The 20,265-nt window shown below is 46.4% G+C and overlaps 1 protein-coding gene across 1 annotated transcript; it reads left to right on the top strand.

The window, feature by feature from the left end:
- The first annotated feature begins 1,012 nt into the window (after window positions 1–1,012).
- Window positions 1,013–9,076, top strand: LOC125364506 (pre-mRNA-splicing factor SLU7-like). Its single transcript, XM_048364111.1, is given in 4 exon segments — window positions 1,013–1,425; window positions 1,427–1,605; window positions 8,006–8,400; window positions 8,402–9,076. Coding segments are annotated over 4 exon segments (1,662 nt in total).
- Window positions 9,077–20,265: the final 11,189 nt, after the last annotated feature.

The following is a 20,265-nucleotide window of genomic DNA, read 5'->3' as shown; positions in this document are numbered from 1 at the left end:
ACTTCTCACTGCTCATGGTGACATAATTGGAAAATAAGGGTCAGCCGCTTTATGAAAATATTTAACCATCTCTGTGTTCATTTAGCTTTCTTGGAGTTGGGAATCCTCTGAGGTGCCTGTAACCACCCCTCCTGGGTCATCCGGGTTCTTCCCAGGAAAAGATGACTAAAGTCCTAGTCGGTGGTTTCAAGAAAGATCTTCAACACTTGTGACTTCAGGGAAGTTGGTGTCATGCTACCATGTTCAGTTTCAAAAGGTTTTGTCTATGAAATTACTTTGATTAACCTGCTATGTGTATCCCAACATTCACATTCTCAGTTCTTTTCTGGATTTGAGCCCCATGTTAGTGCCGCTTGCCCTAGGATTAGTATCCTTTATTTTTACAAGTCCTGACTTGAACACTTGTGGTTATTGTAGTAGCCAGAGAGATGGGCCACTTGCACCTCATTCTGAATCTGCCTTGGAAAGCAAGTTAACCAACAGATTCCAGCTACCGCCAGTTGGGATTTGCCAGGATTAGTACTATGCTGGAGGCTACTTTGGATCTGCTGAAACTAAGATTGAGGGGGGGGCATTCCTTCTTTGATAACCTCCCCACTCCTCTGAGTTGACTGGAGTTGACTAGCTCTATTAAAAACTGGATATTGTAAGAGATTTTCAAGTAGACAACTGATTATGGAGAACTCCATCTGGAGAGAGAACTTTATTCCGTGGAACTCCTGGCCTGCTTCTTAATCTAAAGCACAAGTGGCAGGCTAGAGAGTCACTCCCAGGCAATGATGCCTGGGGTGGGAGGTGTGTCCAGGTGTATTAGGGTGTGTCTGAATGGATTAGGGTGTGGCCTCAGAAGGGAGGGAGGTAACTGCCTCCAGGTGTGCAAGCAACCTATATAACTGGAGAGGTTTAAACTGGTGGGAGCACCTGCTTGGAGGAAGTGGGCCTCACAGGTATCATTGGCCAATCTTAGGCACTTGGAGGCACAGGAAACAAACTGGAGAAATCCACTCTCAAGATGACTCGAGAGGACTGGAGGAAGAAGAAGGAGCTCGAAGAACAGCGGAAACTGGGTAACGCTCCTGCAGAAGTGGACGAAGAAGGAAAAGCTATCAATCCACACATCCCTCAGTATATTTCGTCAGTACCTTGGTACATTGACCCATCAAAAAGACCCACCTTAAAGCATCAGAGGCCACAGCCAGAGAAACAGAAGCAGTTCAGTCCATCTGGAGAATGGTACAAGAGGGGTGTAGAAGAGAATTCCATAACCACCAAGTTCCGCAAAGGCGCCTGCGAGAACTGCGGGGCCATGACACACAAGAAGAAAGACTGCTTAGAGAGGCCCAGGCGCGTCGGCGCCAAGTTCACCGGGGCCAACATAGCTCCAGACGAGCACGTCCAGCCTCAGCTCACGTTTGACTACGTTGGGAAGAGATCGCTGGAACGGCTACAACCCAGAGGAACACGTGAAAATTGTGGAAGAGTACGCCAAAGTTGACCTGGCGAAACGAATGCTGAAAGCCCAGAAACTACAAAAAGAATTAGCCTCAGGAAAAACAGTGGAACAAGCGAATTCTCCCAAACATCAGTGGGGGAGAGAGAAAGATGGCGCCGAAACAATAGGGAGGCACCCCAACTCGCACCAACTGAATAGCGAGCTGGGAACTCCAACACCCAACACTCCACCAAGAACCCAGCAAAACCAGCATCCAGAAGCAGTGGAGAAACGCAGGAAAACAAAAAGGAGCAAAAAAGAACCGAAAACCTACACGGAGCCGGAGATTCATCGGGGCACCCTCCCCCCACCAGCCGACCCTGGCCCAAACAGGGTCAGGCTGGGAAAGGGAAACCCGGCGATCGGCAGACAGGTTGCCAGGAGCGCAGAATCCATATAGCGGGAGACCCCACGGGCACAAGGCAGGGTGCGGACCAAGACACACCCGGCAGCGACAAGAAGTTCGGGTCCACACCGGACTCGGACAAGGGAACCCAGCGCGGCAGAAAGAGGGAACGGGGGAAGCCACCACGACACTTCGCCAACCCCTGAAGGGCCAATGGCGGCGCGGGACACACACACAAAGCAGCAAAAGTGAGTCCCCCATAATCCCTTCCCCCAACGGGAGACCCAAGCCCGACAAAGAAGCTATAGCTCCCTCCCCCTCCCCACTCCCGTGGGAACAAAGGACCCCCAAATCAGGCGGGAAGCTCCCATCAGGCGCTGGGAAGCCAGTCTAGCAGGGGAAGGGCGGAACAGCCCCAAGCCCCCAAAGGTTCCTGAACTGGCAGAACCGGCCCCGTCCCCTTCCCAACAGGGGCCGGGGACGGCTGGCAGGGCAAGCCCCACCCGAGGCGCCTAGACCTCGCGGACTCTTACAACTAAAATCACAGGCGCTGGTGGGCAATACCAGCCCAGCAGGGTCAACTGAGCCTGATCTCGTTCCCCCTCCTCGCAGCGGAGGCGAGGTCTGAGGGTGCCAAGCCATACCCGGACAGTCGATCCCACTGGGCCCCACACATACTGCCTCCCCCCCAATGGACTCGCGGGAGGGCGCAAGCACAACCCAACAACCCAGGGCTCGCTCTGGGAGGCAGACCCCACTAAAGTGCCTGTTGTAGGGGACTCACAGTGCACAGGAGGGCGGGGCCCCGGCGAAAGAAGCTGCTGCCGTAGACACGCCTACACAGAAGGGAGGGAAGATCTACACAGACCTCCAGATGCGCAAATCACAAAGAAACATAACTCAGTTCATCAAAGGACAAGCCAACTCGCCAGCTCCAAAAAGCAGCACGACTGAAGAGGAGATGGAGAATAAAAAAGCAAATGAGGACATGTTAACAGGAATGATCGAAACCGTCAGAAATGAAATCAGAAAACAATTCCAGGAGTTTAGAGCGGAAATCTGGAAGGACACCCAGGAAGCCAAGAAAGAAATGGAAGCAAAACTGGATACAATGCAAGCCTCGTTTAAAGAAATGGAAGCAAAAATGGATACAATGCAAGCCGCCTTTAAAGAAAATCTCCACACCCTGAGAATTGAAATGCATGAAAAAATAGATTTAAAATACAACTCTTTAAAGGAAGAAATTTCCACGATCAGAGCTGATATGACAACCATGAATAGCTCTCTGACATCCATAAACTCCGCAATTGAAACCATAACACAAAGAGTGGACCATATGGAATCCAGAATCTCTCGCCTGGACGATGAAGCAGCTGACAACCAGAAAATGACCACACTCCAAGAAAAGGTGAAGCTTCAGGGAAGATTACTCCAGGAACTAATGGACAAAGACAAGAGATATAATCTGCGCATAATTGGAATAGAAGGAGCCGAATATCAGAGCAGAGGGCTTAATCATGTTCTCAATAAAGTTATTGCAGAAAACTTCCCCAATCTCACAGGGGACCCCATCCAGGTAACCGAAGCCTATAGGACACCTGGCAGGCCAGACCCCAGGAAAACCACCCCAAGGCACATAATATTCAAGACTACAGACCTCAAGATTAAAGAGCAAATTCTGAATTCAGCCAAAGCGAAGAAGGAAACTTTTTTCAATGGGAAGAGGATTCGAATAACATCCGACTTATCCACACAAACTTACCAAGCTCGAAGTGAGTGGAAGAACACCATCCAAGTACTTCAGAATAACAATTTACAACCTCGGATCAAATATCCAGCGAAACTGGAGTTCACATTCGAAGGGAGAACCAGATCTTTCCACACCAAAGAGGAGCTAAAGGAGTATGTGAATAAAAAACCAGCCCTACAGCGAAGATTAAGAGGGGAAGCCCACCCAACAGAGATCGTAAAAGACACAGACAGAATCAGAAAGAAACTACAATAGCCAAAGTCCAGCAGAAAGACCAGCTCACTAAAGACAAGAAAAAAAAAAAAAAAAAAAAAACAGGAAAAAACAGCCCAACAAGAAAATGGAAGGAGAAAAAACACCCTTATCCTTGATCTCTTTAAATATAAATGGCTTAAACTCCCCGATCAAGAGGAGCAGACTGGCAGAATGGATCCGCAAACAAAAAGTTGACATCTGCTGTCTACAAGAGACCCACCTTACAGCAAGGGACAAAAACAGGCTTCGAATGAAAGGATGGAGCAAGATCTACCAAGCAAATGCACCCACCAAAACGGCAGGTGTAGCCATTCTGATCTCAGACAAGCTGGATTTCTCTTTAAAGTCCACTCAAAAAGACAAAGAAGGACACTACATATTAATACAAGGAAAAATCAAGAATCAAGACATCACGGTGATAAATGTATACTCACCGAACAAAAGAGGCCCGACATATGTCAAGCAAATTCTCACAGAATTACAGAGCAAGATAGATGCAAACACAATCATAGTGGGTGACTTTACTACTCCTCTATCTCCAAGAGACAGATCCAACACCCAGAGGATTAGTAAGGGAGCTGAGGACCTAAATAACACCATTTCCCAAATGGATCTAACAGACCTATATAGAACCTTCCACCCTACAGAGACCCAATACACCTTCTTTTCATCAGCCCATGGATCATATTCCAAAATAGACCACGTCATAGCCCACACAAAGAACCTCAGCAAATACAAAAGTATTGACATCATCCCATGTATTATATCTGATCACAGTGGATTAAAGGTAACCCTCAACAACAAAGGATACCACAGAGCCTATACACACTCTTGGAGGCTAAACCCCACGCTGCTATGCAACTCTTGGGCCACAGATCAAATTAAAGATGAAATCAACGAATTCATAAGCCACAATGACAAAGAAAACACATCACAAAGAAACCTATGGGACACAGCTAAGGCAGTACTGAGGGGCAAGATCATTGCACTCAGTACCCACATTAAAAGAATGGAAGCAGAGCAGGTGAATACCCTCACGATGAAACTAAAACAACTGGAGAAACAAGAAATGACAGAATCTAAAACGACTAGGAGGGGAGAGATTACAAAGATTAAAGAAGAGATAAATCTGATTGAAAATAGAAAGACCATTCAACAAATAAATAAGACTAAAAGCTGGTTCTTTGAGAAAATAAACAAAATTGACAGACCCCTTGCAAGACTCACAAAAAAAAGAGAAGAGACTCATATTCGTAAAATCAGGGACTCCACAGGAAAAATTACAACAAGTACACACGATATTCAAACAATCATAAGGAGCTATTTCCAAAACCTCTACTCAACAAAATACAATAATTTTACAGAAATGGATCAATTCTTAGAGAAGTACAAACTGCCCAAACTGAACCAAGAAGAAATAAATCAACTAAATAAACCAATAACTTACGGTGAGATACAGGAGGTAATCAAGAACCTCCCTACTAAGAAAAGCCCAGGCCCAGATGGATTCACCAATGAATTCTACAAAACCTTTAGTGAGGAGCTAATTCCAATACTCCTCAAACTCTTCCGCGAAATAGAAACAGAGGGAGAAATCCCAAACTCATTCTACGAAGCTAATATCATACTCATCCCCAAACCAGGCAAAGATCCAACAAAAAAAGAGAACTACAGACCAATATCACTAATGAACACAGATGCAAAGCTCCTCAATAAAATATTAGCTAACAGGATCCAGAAAGTGATCAAGAATATCATACATCATGACCAAGTAGGCTTCATCCCTCAGTCACAAGGATGGTTCAACATCCGTAAATCAATCAATGTAATTCACCACATAAACAGAACTAAAATCAAGAATCACATTGTTATCTCAGTCGATGCCCAAAAAGCCTTCGACAAAATACAACATCCATACCTATTAAAAGCTTTGGAGAGAACAGGAATAGATGGAACATTCCTCAAAACAATAAAAGCCATATACAACAGACCAACTGCTAATATCATATTAAATGGAGAGAAACTTAAATCATTCCCCCTAAACACAGGAACAAGACAAGGATGCCCACTCTCCCCACTTCTGTTCAACATAGTACTGGAATCCCTAGCCATAGCAATAAGGCAAGAGGAGGACATCAAAGGGATCCACATCGGCAAGGAAGAAATCAAGTTATCCCTATTCGCAGACGACATGATCTTATATCTCAAGGACCCAAAAAACTCAGTACCCAAACTCCTACATCTAATAAACCAATTTGGCAAAGTAGCAGGATACAAAATCAATCCACAAAAGTCAGCAGCTTTTCTGTACACCAGCAAATACAAACAGAAAAGGAAATTATGGAAACAATTCCATTTACAGTAGCCAAAAAAAGAATAAAGTACCTAGGGATCAACTTAACCAAGGACGTGACGGACCTATTCAATGAAAACTACAAAAATCTAATAAGGGAAATCAAAGAAGACACAAGGAGATGGAAAGACCTCCCATGCTCATGGGTAGGCAGAATCAATATAGTGAAAATGGCCATATTGCCCAAATTGTTATACAAATTCAATGCAATGCCTATCAAAATCCCAGCCACATTCTTCACTGAAATAGAGAAACCAATCCATAAATTCATATGGAACAGCAAAAAACCTAGAATAGCCAAAGCAATTCTAGGCAAAAAACATAGTGCAGGAGGTATCACCATACCAGACTTCAAGCTCTACTACAAGGCCATCATAACAAAAACAGCATGGTATTGGTATAAAAACAGATTGGAAGACCAGTGGATTAGAATTGAAGACCCAGAAATAAAACCGCACTCTTACAGCCAACTGATATTCGACAAAGGAGCTAAAGACATACAATGGAATAAACATAGCCTCTTCAACTACTGGTGCTGGGAGAACTGGGCAGCCATATGCAGAAAACTCAAAGTAGACCTAAGCCTATCACCATGAACCAAGATCAACTCAAAATGGATCAAGGACCTCAACATCAGACCTGAATCCTTGAAACTACTGAAGGACAGAGTAGGAAAGACACTAGAACTTATAGGCACAGGAAGGAACTTCCTGAATAGAGTCCCAGGGGCACAACAAATAGGGGAAAGACTCAACAAATGGGACTACTACAAATTAAAAAGTTTCTGCACAGCTAAGGTCATAGCCACCAAAATAGAAAGACAGCCAACGATATGGGAAAGGATATTTACCAGCACAGCAACAGACAAAGGCCTGATATCTGTCATCTACAGAGAACTCAAAAAACTAAGCCCCTCCAAGCCCAATAAACCTATTAGGAAATGGGCAAAAGAGCTGAAGAGAGACTTCACAAGAGAAGATATAAAAATGGCAAAGAAACACATGAGGAAATGCTCAACATCCCTGGTAGTAAAGGAAATGCAAATAAAAACAACCCTGAGATACCACCTCACCCCAGTTAGAATGGCCTATACTCTGAACTCAGGAAACAACAAATGCTGGAGGGGCTGTGGGGAAAGAGGAACCCTTCTCCATTGTTGGTGGGAGTGCAAATTAGTACAGCCACTTTGGAGAACAGTATGGAGGTTTCTCAAAAAGCTCAATATAGACCTACCCTATGACCCAGCCATACCACTCCTAGGCATCTATCCTAAACAGCAAAACCCAAGATATCAAAAGGACATTTGTACTTCCATGTTTATCGCAGCACAATTCACAATAGCCAAAATATGGAAACAACCCAGATGCCCCTCCACAGATGAATGGATCCAAAAAATATGGTACTTATACACAATGGAATACTACATAGCGATTAGGAATGGTGAAATATTGTTATTCGCAGGGAAATGGTCAGAACTCGAACAAATAATGTTGAGTGAGACAAGCCTAGAACACAGAAAACAAAGGGGCATGATCTCCCTGATATATGACTGTTAACAAAGGGAGATGGAGAGACAGTAGAGACCAAGTCTGTGAACACTGTATATGTGCTTGATACATTGTATATTGCATATGGGTCTACCTGACCTAGACAAGGGATGGGAAAACAGGTTGTAAGATATCACAAGAAATGTACACACTGCCCTACTATGTAACTGCACCCTCTTTGCACAGCACCTTGTAAAAAAAATTTTTATGTTCAATTAATAATAATAATAAAAAAAAAACCAAACATCAGTGGGGAGAAGAGCCAAATTCTCAGACAAAGATCCCAACAGCGAGGATGAGGATAAATATGGAGACGGTATGGACATGCCAGGGCAGAATTTTGACTCTAAAAGGCGAATTACAGCCCAGAATCTAAGGATTCGAGAAGATATTGCAAAGTATTTGAGAAACTTAGATCCAAATTCTGCCTACTATGATCCAAAAACTAGAGCGATGAGAGAAAACCCTTATGCCACCGTGGGGAAGAATCCAGACGAAGTGAGTTACGCAGGAGATAACTTCGTCAGATACACAGGAGATACCATTTCCATGGCTCAGACACAGTTGTTTGCCTGGGAGGCCAATGACAAGGGCTCTGAGGTGCAGTTGCAGGCTGAGCCCACAAAACTCGAGCTGTTGTACAAGTCCTTCAAAGTGAAAAAAAGAGGACTTCAAAGAACAGCAGAAGGAAAGCATCCTGGGAAAGTATGGCGGCCAGGAGCACCTGGATGCCCCTCCAGCCGAGCTGGTCTTAGCCCAGACGGAGGACTACGTGGAGTACTCTCGGCACGGGGCGGTCATCAAGGGGCAGGATCGGGCCGTGGCCTGCTCCAAGTACGAAGAGGACGTGAGGATCCACAACCACACGCACATCTGGGGATCTTACTGGAAAGAAGGCCGATGGGGTTACAAATGCTGTCACTCTTTCTTCAAGTACTCCTACTGCACCCGAGAGGCTGGGAAGGAGACTGCTAACTCTGAGGAGCCTGTGGGAAGTGATGAGACTGGAGAAGAGTCGGTGATGAAACCGCAGACATTCGTGGAGATGCACCAAGAAAAACTAAAGGAAGAGAAGAAGAAAAAGCAGCAGCAGCACTGGAAGAGCAAGACCAACCGTGATGATGAAGAGAAGAAACATGAGAAGTTGAAAAAAGCACTCAACACCGAGGAGGCCCGTCTGCTCCATGTCAAGATCGTGCAGATTGACGAGAGAAAGCGGCCGTACAACAGCATGTATGAAACTCGGGAGCCCACGGAGGAGGAAATGGAGGCCCACAGGAGGAAGCGGCAGAGGCCAGATGACCCCATGGCCTCTTTCCTGGGCCAGCAGTAACTAGCCAGAGAAGGTAGTCCAGGGGACATAGAGTCCAGTGTGCTCCTGCAGCTTCCCATTCATCATAGATAGGAAAACCCTGACCTGTCCTTGCTGTCTGACTTTAATAAAGCTTCCAGAAGTCACAAAGTTACTTCATTCCTTTCCACAGTAAGAAACAGAGCCTGAGTCTCCAGAAGGTATCTCAAAGGCTGGGACTGTACTTACAGTTGGGACCCTCACGAGGCAAGGTGGTAATAATAGCTCTTCAAAGGGGAGAATGCACCCATCACATGAGCACATTCCTTGTGAGTGGATGCATTTACACCTCTCACCTTTTTCCAAGGAATGACTCAGCACATTGTGGTCTGGTACTTGTCTTAGAACCAAGACTTTTGTTCGAGTTGTGCAGCATATCTACTGTTACAGTAGCAAAGGCCCGGACTGCGGCTTGTTTAAATAAAGTCTTGCTTTGCTTTTGCCATTTCGGAATGTCTGAGTCTCAGTGGCCTTCTTGGTGGTCGTTTCGCGACTTGGCATAACACCAACAGCCAGTTTTCTATTCTTTCAAGTTGAGAGCGTTCCCTTTATCAGATCAACTAGTTAGAATTTCTATCTAGCAATGGGTTTCTCTGAGTAGAAGCTAAAATAGAAAGCTCCTAAGAGCATGGATAGATGTCTGGCCAACAGTGGGGTACAAAAATCTGAAGTGTGTGTGGTGGGAGCAACAGGAGCCTGAGCCATTCTGTAGGCAAACCCGACTTTCCCAGCATTTTATGTCTAGAAAAGTACAGAAAACTGAGCTTGAGGCCTCCAAGCCTTTTTATGAGAACACATCTGCTTGATCTAAGATGTCTCTACTAGTGCACTTCCCTCACTTGTAGGAGATCCATTTGTCACCCTAGTAACAAGGCTAATCTCTGCTGGAGAGCCATGGAGACTTGTATAGTTGCAGCTGAAGAGTTTTCCCCAGAAATTTCAGCCCCCCCCCCCGCCCTTCATCCGCCCTGTTCCTCAGCATCTGAGCTCTACTTTTGCATTGGAGTTTTGTCTTGAGTCTGCTTCAGAGTAGCCATCTCTCAGAGAAGTTATTCCCTTGGCTAAACAAGTTCATGCTGTCCTTTTAGTCCCATGAACCTAGATGGCTGTATTGCCTGATACTCTTCCACTGGTATTTAAAATTTCTTCACCAGTTGGAGCTAGATTCTTCCAATGAGCCTGACCTGCACTTTTGGTCAACTTAGCATCTTCCTTCACTGTTCTTACAATGCTACTACCTCTCTATTTGAGGAGTGTCCAGTAACTTGTGTCCAGTGATCGTTTGATAAAGTCCAGGCAGATCTACCCACATGTTGACCCTTGAGAACTCTGGCACAGTTTCCATAGCTGCCTTGCGAGCTCATGCTTACATGCAAACACTGCTCACAGCTAATTACAGACCAATTTTAATAAACTTCCTTTTAAAAAGAAGACTCTGCAGGACAACCCTGTGGAGCTTCCTGCGGGGGCCAATCCTCTGAGACCAAAGGAAAGGGCAGGAGGAAGAGTCCAGATACATGGATTATGAAAAGTCACAAAGGGTGCCACAGTGGGCCCACCCAGGACCCATGGGAAGGTGCCCAAGGGCAGGAGGGCTGGCTTGCTCCACAAAGGCAGTGCAGACAGCAGGATCCAGTGGGAACTGTAGTCCTCCATGCTGGAAGGCCTCGTCTCATGAACATCAACTTGTATCTGTCTGCCATTCACAACACAAGCATGCTGAGAAAAGAACCACTGGACAAGACCCTATCCAAGAAAAGCCAGCTTAGCTGTCCCTGGTGATCCACAGAGAAGAGCCCAGATCTTCAGGAGACACAGGACATGCTGCAGTCAGGAGTCTGCATGGAGCACTTCCCATGAAAGGAAGTTCTGCATTCAAGTTCATTATAGTGTGAAGCGCACAGCACACCAACATCAAGTAGGGAAGTGCTTTAGAGGCTACATGCATGGGCAAGAACATCAGCTTATAGTGTCTACCTCAATTTCTTCACACAAAAGCTTGCATGAAACCGATGAGTTATCACTCAGGAGTACGTATATTCTGTTTCACAAGGAAAAAAAGACCTGAAGACATGCCTCGTTTCTCTTAACATTGAACCTCAAACATGATCCAAAGTGAGCTTCAAGAGACAAGCTTACCTATGAAGGGCAAAAATCAGTCATTCCCTAAGTTTCGAAGGTTTTAAAACCTGAGAAATATAGAGCCTAGGTAGGTGGTAACCTCATCTGACTCTCCACAGAGAACATCCCAGAACCCAATCTGATGGGTTTGGCTACTGGCCTATACTGCCTCTTTCGCACAGTATCCCCACAAATGGGAATTTTCTATCGTTAGAAGGAAGCAGAAGTTGTCCTTTTCATCTTCGACTTTAATCTGAACCCTTCAACTTCCTTGTTTTTTCTGAGCCATGAGAAAGTGCAAGGCATTCCAGCTAGGTCTGTCTTTGGAACAGCTGTTGGACTGGTTTTTCTTTGGAAACTTTTCAGCTAGCTCTTTTTCCAAGTTCTACAGAGTAAGAGGCATTTTTGGTCAGGAAAGGAAAGGGGATGAGCCCATGAGACCCTGCGGAGCAGCTTGGAGGTTGAAGCTCAGCATCCAGAGACATCTGCTCAAAAGTGAAGAGTAGTTTCTATCCTCCCTCTCACCACTCACTCATTCAAAAGACAATGGTCGACTCAAGTGAATTTGATAGGTTGAGTGTATTACATTCTAAATAAATTGGCACAACTCATGTGTTTCAGAGGAATCTTGTTCAAGATCTCTCCATCATTGTCCATACCCCCTCAAAAAAAAAAAAACCTGTATTCAGGCCAAGTACTGATGACCCCTGAGGGCCAAAGGGAGAAAGCACTTTAGTATCCCTTTACGAGAGCATTTAGACACTCCTACAGGGCTCTGCAAATGCCAGCCCGGGTGTGTGCAATGCTCACAGACAAACCAAGGCCGAGTGGGGCTACTGGGCGTTCTCCAGCAGGCATGCCTTTTTCCTAGCTTTCCCTATGGTCAGCGTTTGGCTCTGATGTAGTTCGAGGTTGAGGGGTGAACTTATACCCAATTCTCTTAAAGACCCAGGATCATTCTCCTACACGATGGGCACGCATTGATTGATTAGGTATGGAGGGGAGGTCTAGAACTAGCTTGGTTTTTCAAATCCAAGTCACCAGAGGCTGCGTGTAGACAAGCTCATCAATAACATGAGCATTTCTACTAGCTCAGATTGTAGCCATTGCTTCTAGTGTTGGCAAGCTGTGGTTCTCATACAGAGAACTATTGGACCTTTGTTTCCAGGGCATGTATGCTACAAGACCCTCCCTCCCCGCCAGTTTTGAGGATCAAAGCTGTCAAGTTTGTTCAGCTTTCCTGCTGTAAGCACAGCACTTAACACTGAAGAGAGCAAGAAGCCAAAGACTAGTTTAACTTGAAACCAAAAGATCAGGAGTGAGCTTCCTGGCTTCCTGGAGACAATCAGCTTTGCTCTGGATTGCACCTCAGCCTTATTTTTGTCTTGCTGTAGGGGAAGCCAACAATGGAGCTAGCTGAACATGGACTGAAGGCACTGCCCAGTCATCTCAGTGCCAAATTTCAGCCTGTATCTGTTAGTGACTCAAACTCCCAACAAATTGATTTCAGAGGAGCCACCCAACCTGGAAGCACGAAATAAAGTGATGGGACATTATCACCACACAGTAGGGGTGCTGAATGATAAGACAAAAATCTCACAAAATCTTGCTCATGGTAGATCAACTGAGCAGGTGTAGGCCCTCGTTGGACCTTAACAGCTAATATGAACTTCACACTCAGCACAGAACTCAGTGCCACACAGCTGCAACTGGTTTCACACATGCAGCTCCTGAAGGGCTCCTCATCAAGGGTTTTAGCCATTGCTGCCCATCAGCTTGCCCTTCTCCCCAGACCCCAGAGGTTCATCTGAGCTCTAGTCATGTTCAGATATCATGGGTGCCTTCCTGCCTATCATGAACTGTGACAGTCCCACAGTCTTGGGGAGGACTTAAGTACATTGAGATGCAGCAAGTGGTAGCTATAGACTTAGCCAGTCATTCAACCAGATTCAGTTTGTCTTTAGAGACATTCGGAGACCCTTTGTACATGATGGGCTCAGGTTCTGACCCTGTAAGATTCCTTCATCATGCTTTTTGGGCTAAAAAAAAAAAACCCTTCTCATCCATTGTTTTAGTATATGAAGCAACTGATCAGGACACAGGCTTCTAATTCAGATGCGAATTCTACCTGAACAGGTAGGACTAGAAAGATACACAAACCAGAAAGCGGCTTACAAAAGGCAAGACTACATGAAGTTAAAAGACGTTAAAACCAGAAGCTACTACATGCTCCAAGAGTGCAAGCGATGGGCTGTTGAAGAGCTGACTCCATCTTGATTAGGAAAACATGGTAGGAAGTGTTGGCATAGAGCTGACTCCACCTTGATTACTAACTCAACCTGACCCCAAAATTCTGCTTCCATAAGTGGCTTGTTTGTTGCTTACTCTACCCCCTGTCAAGCCCCTACATCTGTGCTAAGCTTTGCCCTTTATAAACCCTGCTAACTGAAGGGGCGGGGCTCTCAATCCAGATCCGCTGTGTGGGTGGCTATTTGAGTCCAGGCTGGAGTTTGCAATAAAGACTCAAGCGTTTGCATCGGAATCGGCTGCGTGGTGGTTTTTGGGGACCCCAAACCTGGGCATAACAGGAAAGACTGAAATAGAACCCCAAGTTTAGGTTCTGAGTTGAGAAGAGATCCAGCCAGCAACATGTGTTCCCTGAACAGATGTGATGAGCAGTGTTAGATAGCCAGCATAATGCAGTCCTGAAACTCCAGGCCAAACCGGGGCCCAGCACCAGTAACTCAGGCTCACAGAGTTAGTGACAGAGGCTGACCCAGCTGAGCTCAAGTCCATATCCCCAGCCACTTTCCCATCCTAAGCATTTTCTCCTAGGAGGTTATTTGACATCACAGGGCTGTTGCTCCTCACTCTAATCACAGCACTCCTACCTCCCCTCAAGGAACAGAATTCCTACCTCCTGAAGCCTTGGAAGCTGCCTTCACAGAGGCTAAAAGAGAGCTCATCACCAGGCTGAGAACTGCTTCATCTGGGCAGACTCTACACCTTCATGAACCTTGTACAGTTTTCAAGGTCAGGTCAGCGCTTCTTGCTCCCTTTTCCCAGTTGGGGGGTGGGGGTGGAGCTATCTTCAGGCCTCTGGGTTTCCTAGGCCAACTACACCCTGTGGTCTGTGGATGGTCAGCTCCCTAGAACACCTTGATTTGGGCACACTAAGCCTTCATTTGTTTTTCTAGAGCTCTGTGCAGTTTGTTTGAATCTAGGCTTTCAGGCTAGTCAGCATGTCTCTACTTGCACTTCAAGGCAAGCTCCTGGAAATTTCCAGACAGCACCTTCTCATACATCTTGAAAAGAGGCTCAATAGCCATAGGCCAAGCTTAATCACAGTGCTGAAAATGCACTAGTTGAAGCTGTGCTATTATAAGAGCTCCTTAGGTTCCTCTTCCTTGGGTGAGAGAAAGAAATGACAGAGCAAAAGAGCTTCTCAGAGCCTTGGTTCTTATCAAGTTTGACAGTCCAGTCTTGACTTGAGTAGCACACCTATGAGAGAGAAGCACATCCAGCCTGGTACTCTACCACCTGCTGCCCCAATTCAACACAGCAACTTGTATTCCCTCCCACTGGAGACAATACATGGGTTGCTACTGTTTCCTTTTCAGAGACTTTGCCAGATAGCTCACATTGCTGATCGGCTTTTGCCATAGCACACCTGCTCTCGTTTTGCAGTTTATTCCTGGAGACAAGTGAGACAGATCTAGAAAGTAAGAAGCACCACCATCTAAATGAAGTGCTAGTCTTAGAACCCACAGAAGGGCTTTCCTCAACACAGGCACGTGAGAGCACGTCTATAGATGAAGCTTGTGAAGTCAGGAGCTGGTAGCCTACTAGTAAGATGAAAGACAAGAGTTATCCTTAGACTCCAAGAGTCCAATTTAGGTTCATTTGTACAAGACTGCTTTAGCAGAGCTAGCCCCTCCATCCCTGGCCCCAGTAAGGCTACTACGTTCCTACCCCAAGCCTCAGACCGCAGCCATTCCTGGAGAGTTTTCCAAAAGACTAAGGCTTTGCCTCTGCTATGGAAGAGCTATAGACACTTTTTCTAATTAAGAGGGAAACCAATGCAGAAATTCACTTTTTCTGACATAACCAAGCAAGCAGAAAAAGAGGACAGAACTCAAGAGGTTATAAAGACCCCTGCCTCTTAAGCATTAGCCAACTGGCTGGCTGCAACGGAGCGGCCACACACATATACGAGGCAAGTAGAAGGAATGTGCTTCTCAGAGAATAGGTCCCTAAGAAAGTTTACAAAGGAAAAGGCTAGCTTTCAACGATGAACCCCTCTTCCTTCCCATTCTTTCCTCCCTCTTTCTACAATGTTTTGGAGAAGTTTTGCAGTCACCGCCCTCCAAGTCCCACCTGTCTTCTTCCCTCTAACTCAGCACCCATTCCCTTCCCCTTCCCCTTCTTCTGGAAGGCCACAAACTGCCTTCAGGCTTCAAGCAGTAAAATGCTCTTTTCCACCTCATGCCCCCAGGTTTTATAGACTGGAGGTTAGGACCCCACCCTCCTGCCCCAAAGCATTCTGGGTGAACACCTGTGCCTCTGACATCTCATTGGCTGTCTCCCTCTCCCATCAGTGCTAACTCCCACCTTCCCTAGACTTATTTCCTGGTCTGTCAACCAATGGGAGCAACAGAAGTGAAGACTTTTAGTGCCAGGTGCTTCTAGCTCGACCACCCCCACTCCCCAGCCAAAACACGTGACTTCTCACTGCTCATGGTGACATAATTGGAAAACAAGGGTCGGCCTCTTTATGAAAATATTTAACCATCTCTGTGTTCATTTAGCTTTCTTGGAGTTGGGAATCCTCTGAGGTGCCTGTAACCACCCCTCCTGGGTCATCTGGGTCCTTCCTAGGAAAGGATGACTAAAGTCCTAGTCGGTGGTTTCAAGAAAGATCTTCAACACTTGTGACTTCAGGGAAGTTGGTGTCATGCTACCATGTTGAGTTTCAAAAGGTTTTGTCTATGAAATTACTTTGATTAACCTGCTATGTGTATCCCAACATTCACATTCTCAGTTCTTTTCTGGATTTGAGCGGAAGCCCTCCGTTCCCATCCTCCACCACCATCCCCTCCCATGAATGCTGTGTAGGTTCAACAGGGTGGGGGTGGAGAGATTCCTAGTCCTTATTTTCACAGCACACCAGGCTGACCTCCACAGCAGAATGAACCTTGGGTGTGCACCAGGTAGTCTAGCTGCAGTCTCACCTGGAGATTATTAGGTTAGCTTCAGATCTTTGCTAGCCTGGGAAGGGGGTAGTGCAGGGCAGGAAACTTACAAAGCAGGGATGTGGGATGAGAAAGTGTCAGGATCTGAGAGGAAAAGGGTGACTTAGGAGTCACCCACCATAGCAGGATAGCAGGAGAGTGGCTTTCTGGGCCCCATGATCTGTGGCAGAGGAACCTGCAGATTTCCACCTAAAAATTTCATGAAAGGACAAATATCAAACTTGGGGTGTTGATTGCTTTTTCCTGTGCATGGTAGTAGTTTGAAAGTCGATTCTACAAGCATCACTTGCTTCCTAACCCAAATCATTGTCAATTTACTCTTCTCTCCAGGTTTCCTTCATGTGTCTGGCTTCTGCGTTTACTCCCCAGGTTTCCCCAACCAAAACTGCCACAGGGGAAAATACTGTTACTTGAGACTCAGTCTCTGTAGAAGCCTGCTCTGATTTCCCACGGTGATTGCTCCTGCTCACCAAGCAGGTGTGAAGCATGTCCTAAACAGCAATGATTGGCCACAGGATGGTCAATCACACCTTGGGAAGGAAATGGTGCTCAGCTTTGCTCCGTGCACCTTCTCCTGACATCTCTGTTTGCCTGGAAGATAGTTGCTGTTACATTTGTCTGTGACCCTATGTTGTAAGTTTCTAGAGGGATGGGAGGATACCTTCCACTCCAGAATGTGGTAATGTATTATATGCGTCTCAAATCCATGGATACTTTGATGAGAGGAGGAGGAGATGGAAGAAGTGGAAGAGGAGAAAGAGGAAAAGGGTGCAAAAAATCAAATTCTTCTTCCTTCAGGGCTTTATCTGGAGCCTCGAGTTGCATCTGTTGATGATGTGGTAGTAAATTCTAGAACTCCTGGGGCTCTAAAAATGCTTCCAATTTCATAAAGCTGGCTCGAAAGATCAAGAAGAGCCAAGTGATAAGGGGAAAGAGATTTGGGGCATGGGCTAGGCCTCTTCTTGCCTGAGTGTGCAAATCCTTACCTGCTATCGTTTGTTATGTTTAAACTTTGAGTCCTTGGGAGCTGGAATCCTACAGTGTGTCAACATGCTAAACTTGCAGTTTCTGTGTTCATGCTAGGTCTTGTGGCCTGCTAGCTATGACTTTATGTGACCTTGTACGAATAATGCAGTGTCTCTAGCCTTCAGATTCTCTACAGGTCAATGGGGGGATAATTAGTGGTGATAAAAGGCCTTGTCAACCACAGTTATTACTATAAGGTTTAGATGACTTAACTCGTAGAACACAGAACAGTGACTGGCACATAGTATTAAGTTATGGTTAGCTGTCATAATTAGTCTTGGCTATACTATTTTTGACTAAATAATACATAGCTTAATAAGGTTTCACTTCACTGTAAGTGGAGAAGTAAATCCAACACAGATGTGAACCAGAGAGTCTAAGGGGGCAGGGGAGAATCACACCGAGAATTGCTGCAAATTAAGAGGGAACTGGAAATGGCTGTTTACCTCTTAACAGAGCCCCTGCTTCTCCATACCTGGCTTACGTCAGGTTGCTCTGAGGGAGAGAACACTGAAGACACAAGGGCCTCATGTGGTTTAGGATGTGGAAGTTGACTGGTGTTTTTGTTTCCTGTGATTGGGAAAGATGACCTCTTCCCTTGCTGAGGAAGAAATAACATAGATTATGAAATGATTAATTTTGACTGTGGTGCATAATGGCTTTTCATTAAGGCTGCCACGGCGTGATAACAGTAAGACAGAACTATCTTCCCTGTCTCTCATTAGGATGAGATTTCTCGAAGCCAAGGGGGTGGTATTTAATAGCTGAACAACCGAGGAAGTGAGCTGGGGGACACACATGAGAATGCATTGGGGGACAGAAGTGATGACTGTCCTCTAGCAAAATACCCTAGGAATCATCGGGGCTCCGGTAGTGAAGGGTAAGTAGGTCCTCACGGTGGTAGTCGGATATGAATGTGGAGATGGTGGCAGCTAAGGCAGAGCCATAGGAGGCTGTTGGGAAGACACTGGTCTCCTTCCTGCCATGTTTCTGGCTGCTTCAAGGCACTGGTTCTTCTCCACCTGTCTCTAGTTCCACGTTTACATGGAATCCTGAGGGCATTCCTCCAAACCCTGTTGCTCCCATTCCTGCTCCCGTGACTTCCCTTGGGAGTCACGGCAGACACTGTGGACTGACTCGTGATCTGGGCAGGGCCTGAGACTTCGCCTGCCCTGTGGGTTTCCAGAGAAGGGCCTGTGCTGCTGTTCCAGAGTGGATGCTTTCATAAACAATTCTCCTCATGTAGAGAATCCTGGCAGAGAACTTTCCTAAGAAATGCAGATTCTCAGACTCAGAGACCTGGCTTCAATCTGCCCTTTGAGATGATGGTAGTGCTTATTGAGACAGGGTCTTGCTATGTAGCCCAGACTTCCCTCCAACCTGCGATTCTCCTTCCTTCGCTTCTGGAGTGCTGAGATGACCAGCATGCATCAGCACCCCAAGTTGGATGCTTGATTTTTGCAAACCAGTGAAATAATAGACTCTGCATGAGCTCAACTAGCACAGACCTGTCCATAAGGGTCCTCAGATCGCCCTCCAGGTGGTCTCTAGGAAAAGGCCTCAACTCAGGGGATGCTGGTGAGGGTGGCGGCACCCAGGCTCCTGTTGGAGCTCAGCATCAAGTGTGCAGCTGAGCACTCATGCCGGTGGCAGTGCTCTCCTGGACTCCGAGCTCCCAGCGTACATGAAGAAGGACGGGAGAGCTGTCAGGTTGGTAGGAGATGTTGAGGCAGGGAAAGGGCATTTTCTGCCTTTGCCAGTGGCTCGGTTTAACCCAGGCAAACAGACACAACCCATACCTCTCACTAGAGCTGACCCTGCTCTGAGAGTTGAAAGTCAAACCAAAGCTCACCGGGCTTGATGGGGGAAGGGAGTGGGGGCAGGGGCTTGTGCCCAGAGGACAGAGAGCAAGGACAAGGGAGCCCTTCTCTCAGAATTCACCAGCTCTCTCCTCATCCAGTTAATTAACTAGGAAAAGGAAATTAGACCCTAAAGCCCTACTCATTTCGGAGAGGACCTTTGATGTCTCTGAGCTGATGCCAGGGAGGTGGGCAGTGCCATCTCCCGTGGATGGCCTAGCAACACTCCACTAATCGTGGCTATTAAGCTGCTTTCTTGGGAGTTGTTTTTGATTCATGTGGAATAGATTTAGAGTCTGCTTTGAATCCTCTTCCCCCCTCCCCTTCCCCGGGTCTCCTGCGGAGCATAATTATAGATGCATTGGAATAGGAATTCAGGTCAACAATTACATTAATGAGATGTCTGAAGAGCATGGCCCCGCAAGTGCAGAGATGAGCGAGGAGGATGGGAGAAGACAGGGGGAGGTGACAGAAATGGGCAGGATTAGAGGGCAGAGGGAGGGTTTGTTTTGTGAAGGAGGCGAATGAAAGAGGGAGAGGCTATGGGGAAGAAAGGAATGGAGAGAGAAAGACAGAGAAGTGGGCAGATAGAAGCGAGTCTTGTGCACGGGTTCCCACCAAGTGACAAGCGAGATTTCTAGAGATCAGCAGCCAACAGGTCCGTTACCAAGAAGAGTGGTGCTGGACGTCCATGGAGAAGTCGAGAGTCCTGAATGCTGCTGTCTGGAGCCTACGGAGAGTTTGAGAGAACAGCTTTTGCATCACACAGACAAGGGTTCGATTTTGATCTATGCCATCAAGGAGCATGAACCTGATGGAGCCTCGGGTGAGGGATGGGGGAGATGAGGGCCCCAGAGGCATTCCTTGTAAGTTGGTGCTGGTGCTTGAGGAAGAGCTGAGCCCCTTCCACCAG

This window comes from Perognathus longimembris, chromosome 16 (assembly GCF_023159225.1).
Source record: "Perognathus longimembris pacificus isolate PPM17 chromosome 16, ASM2315922v1, whole genome shotgun sequence".
NCBI lineage: Eukaryota > Metazoa > Chordata > Mammalia > Rodentia > Heteromyidae > Perognathus > Perognathus longimembris.
This window is presented reverse-complemented; position numbering and strand designations above follow the sequence as displayed.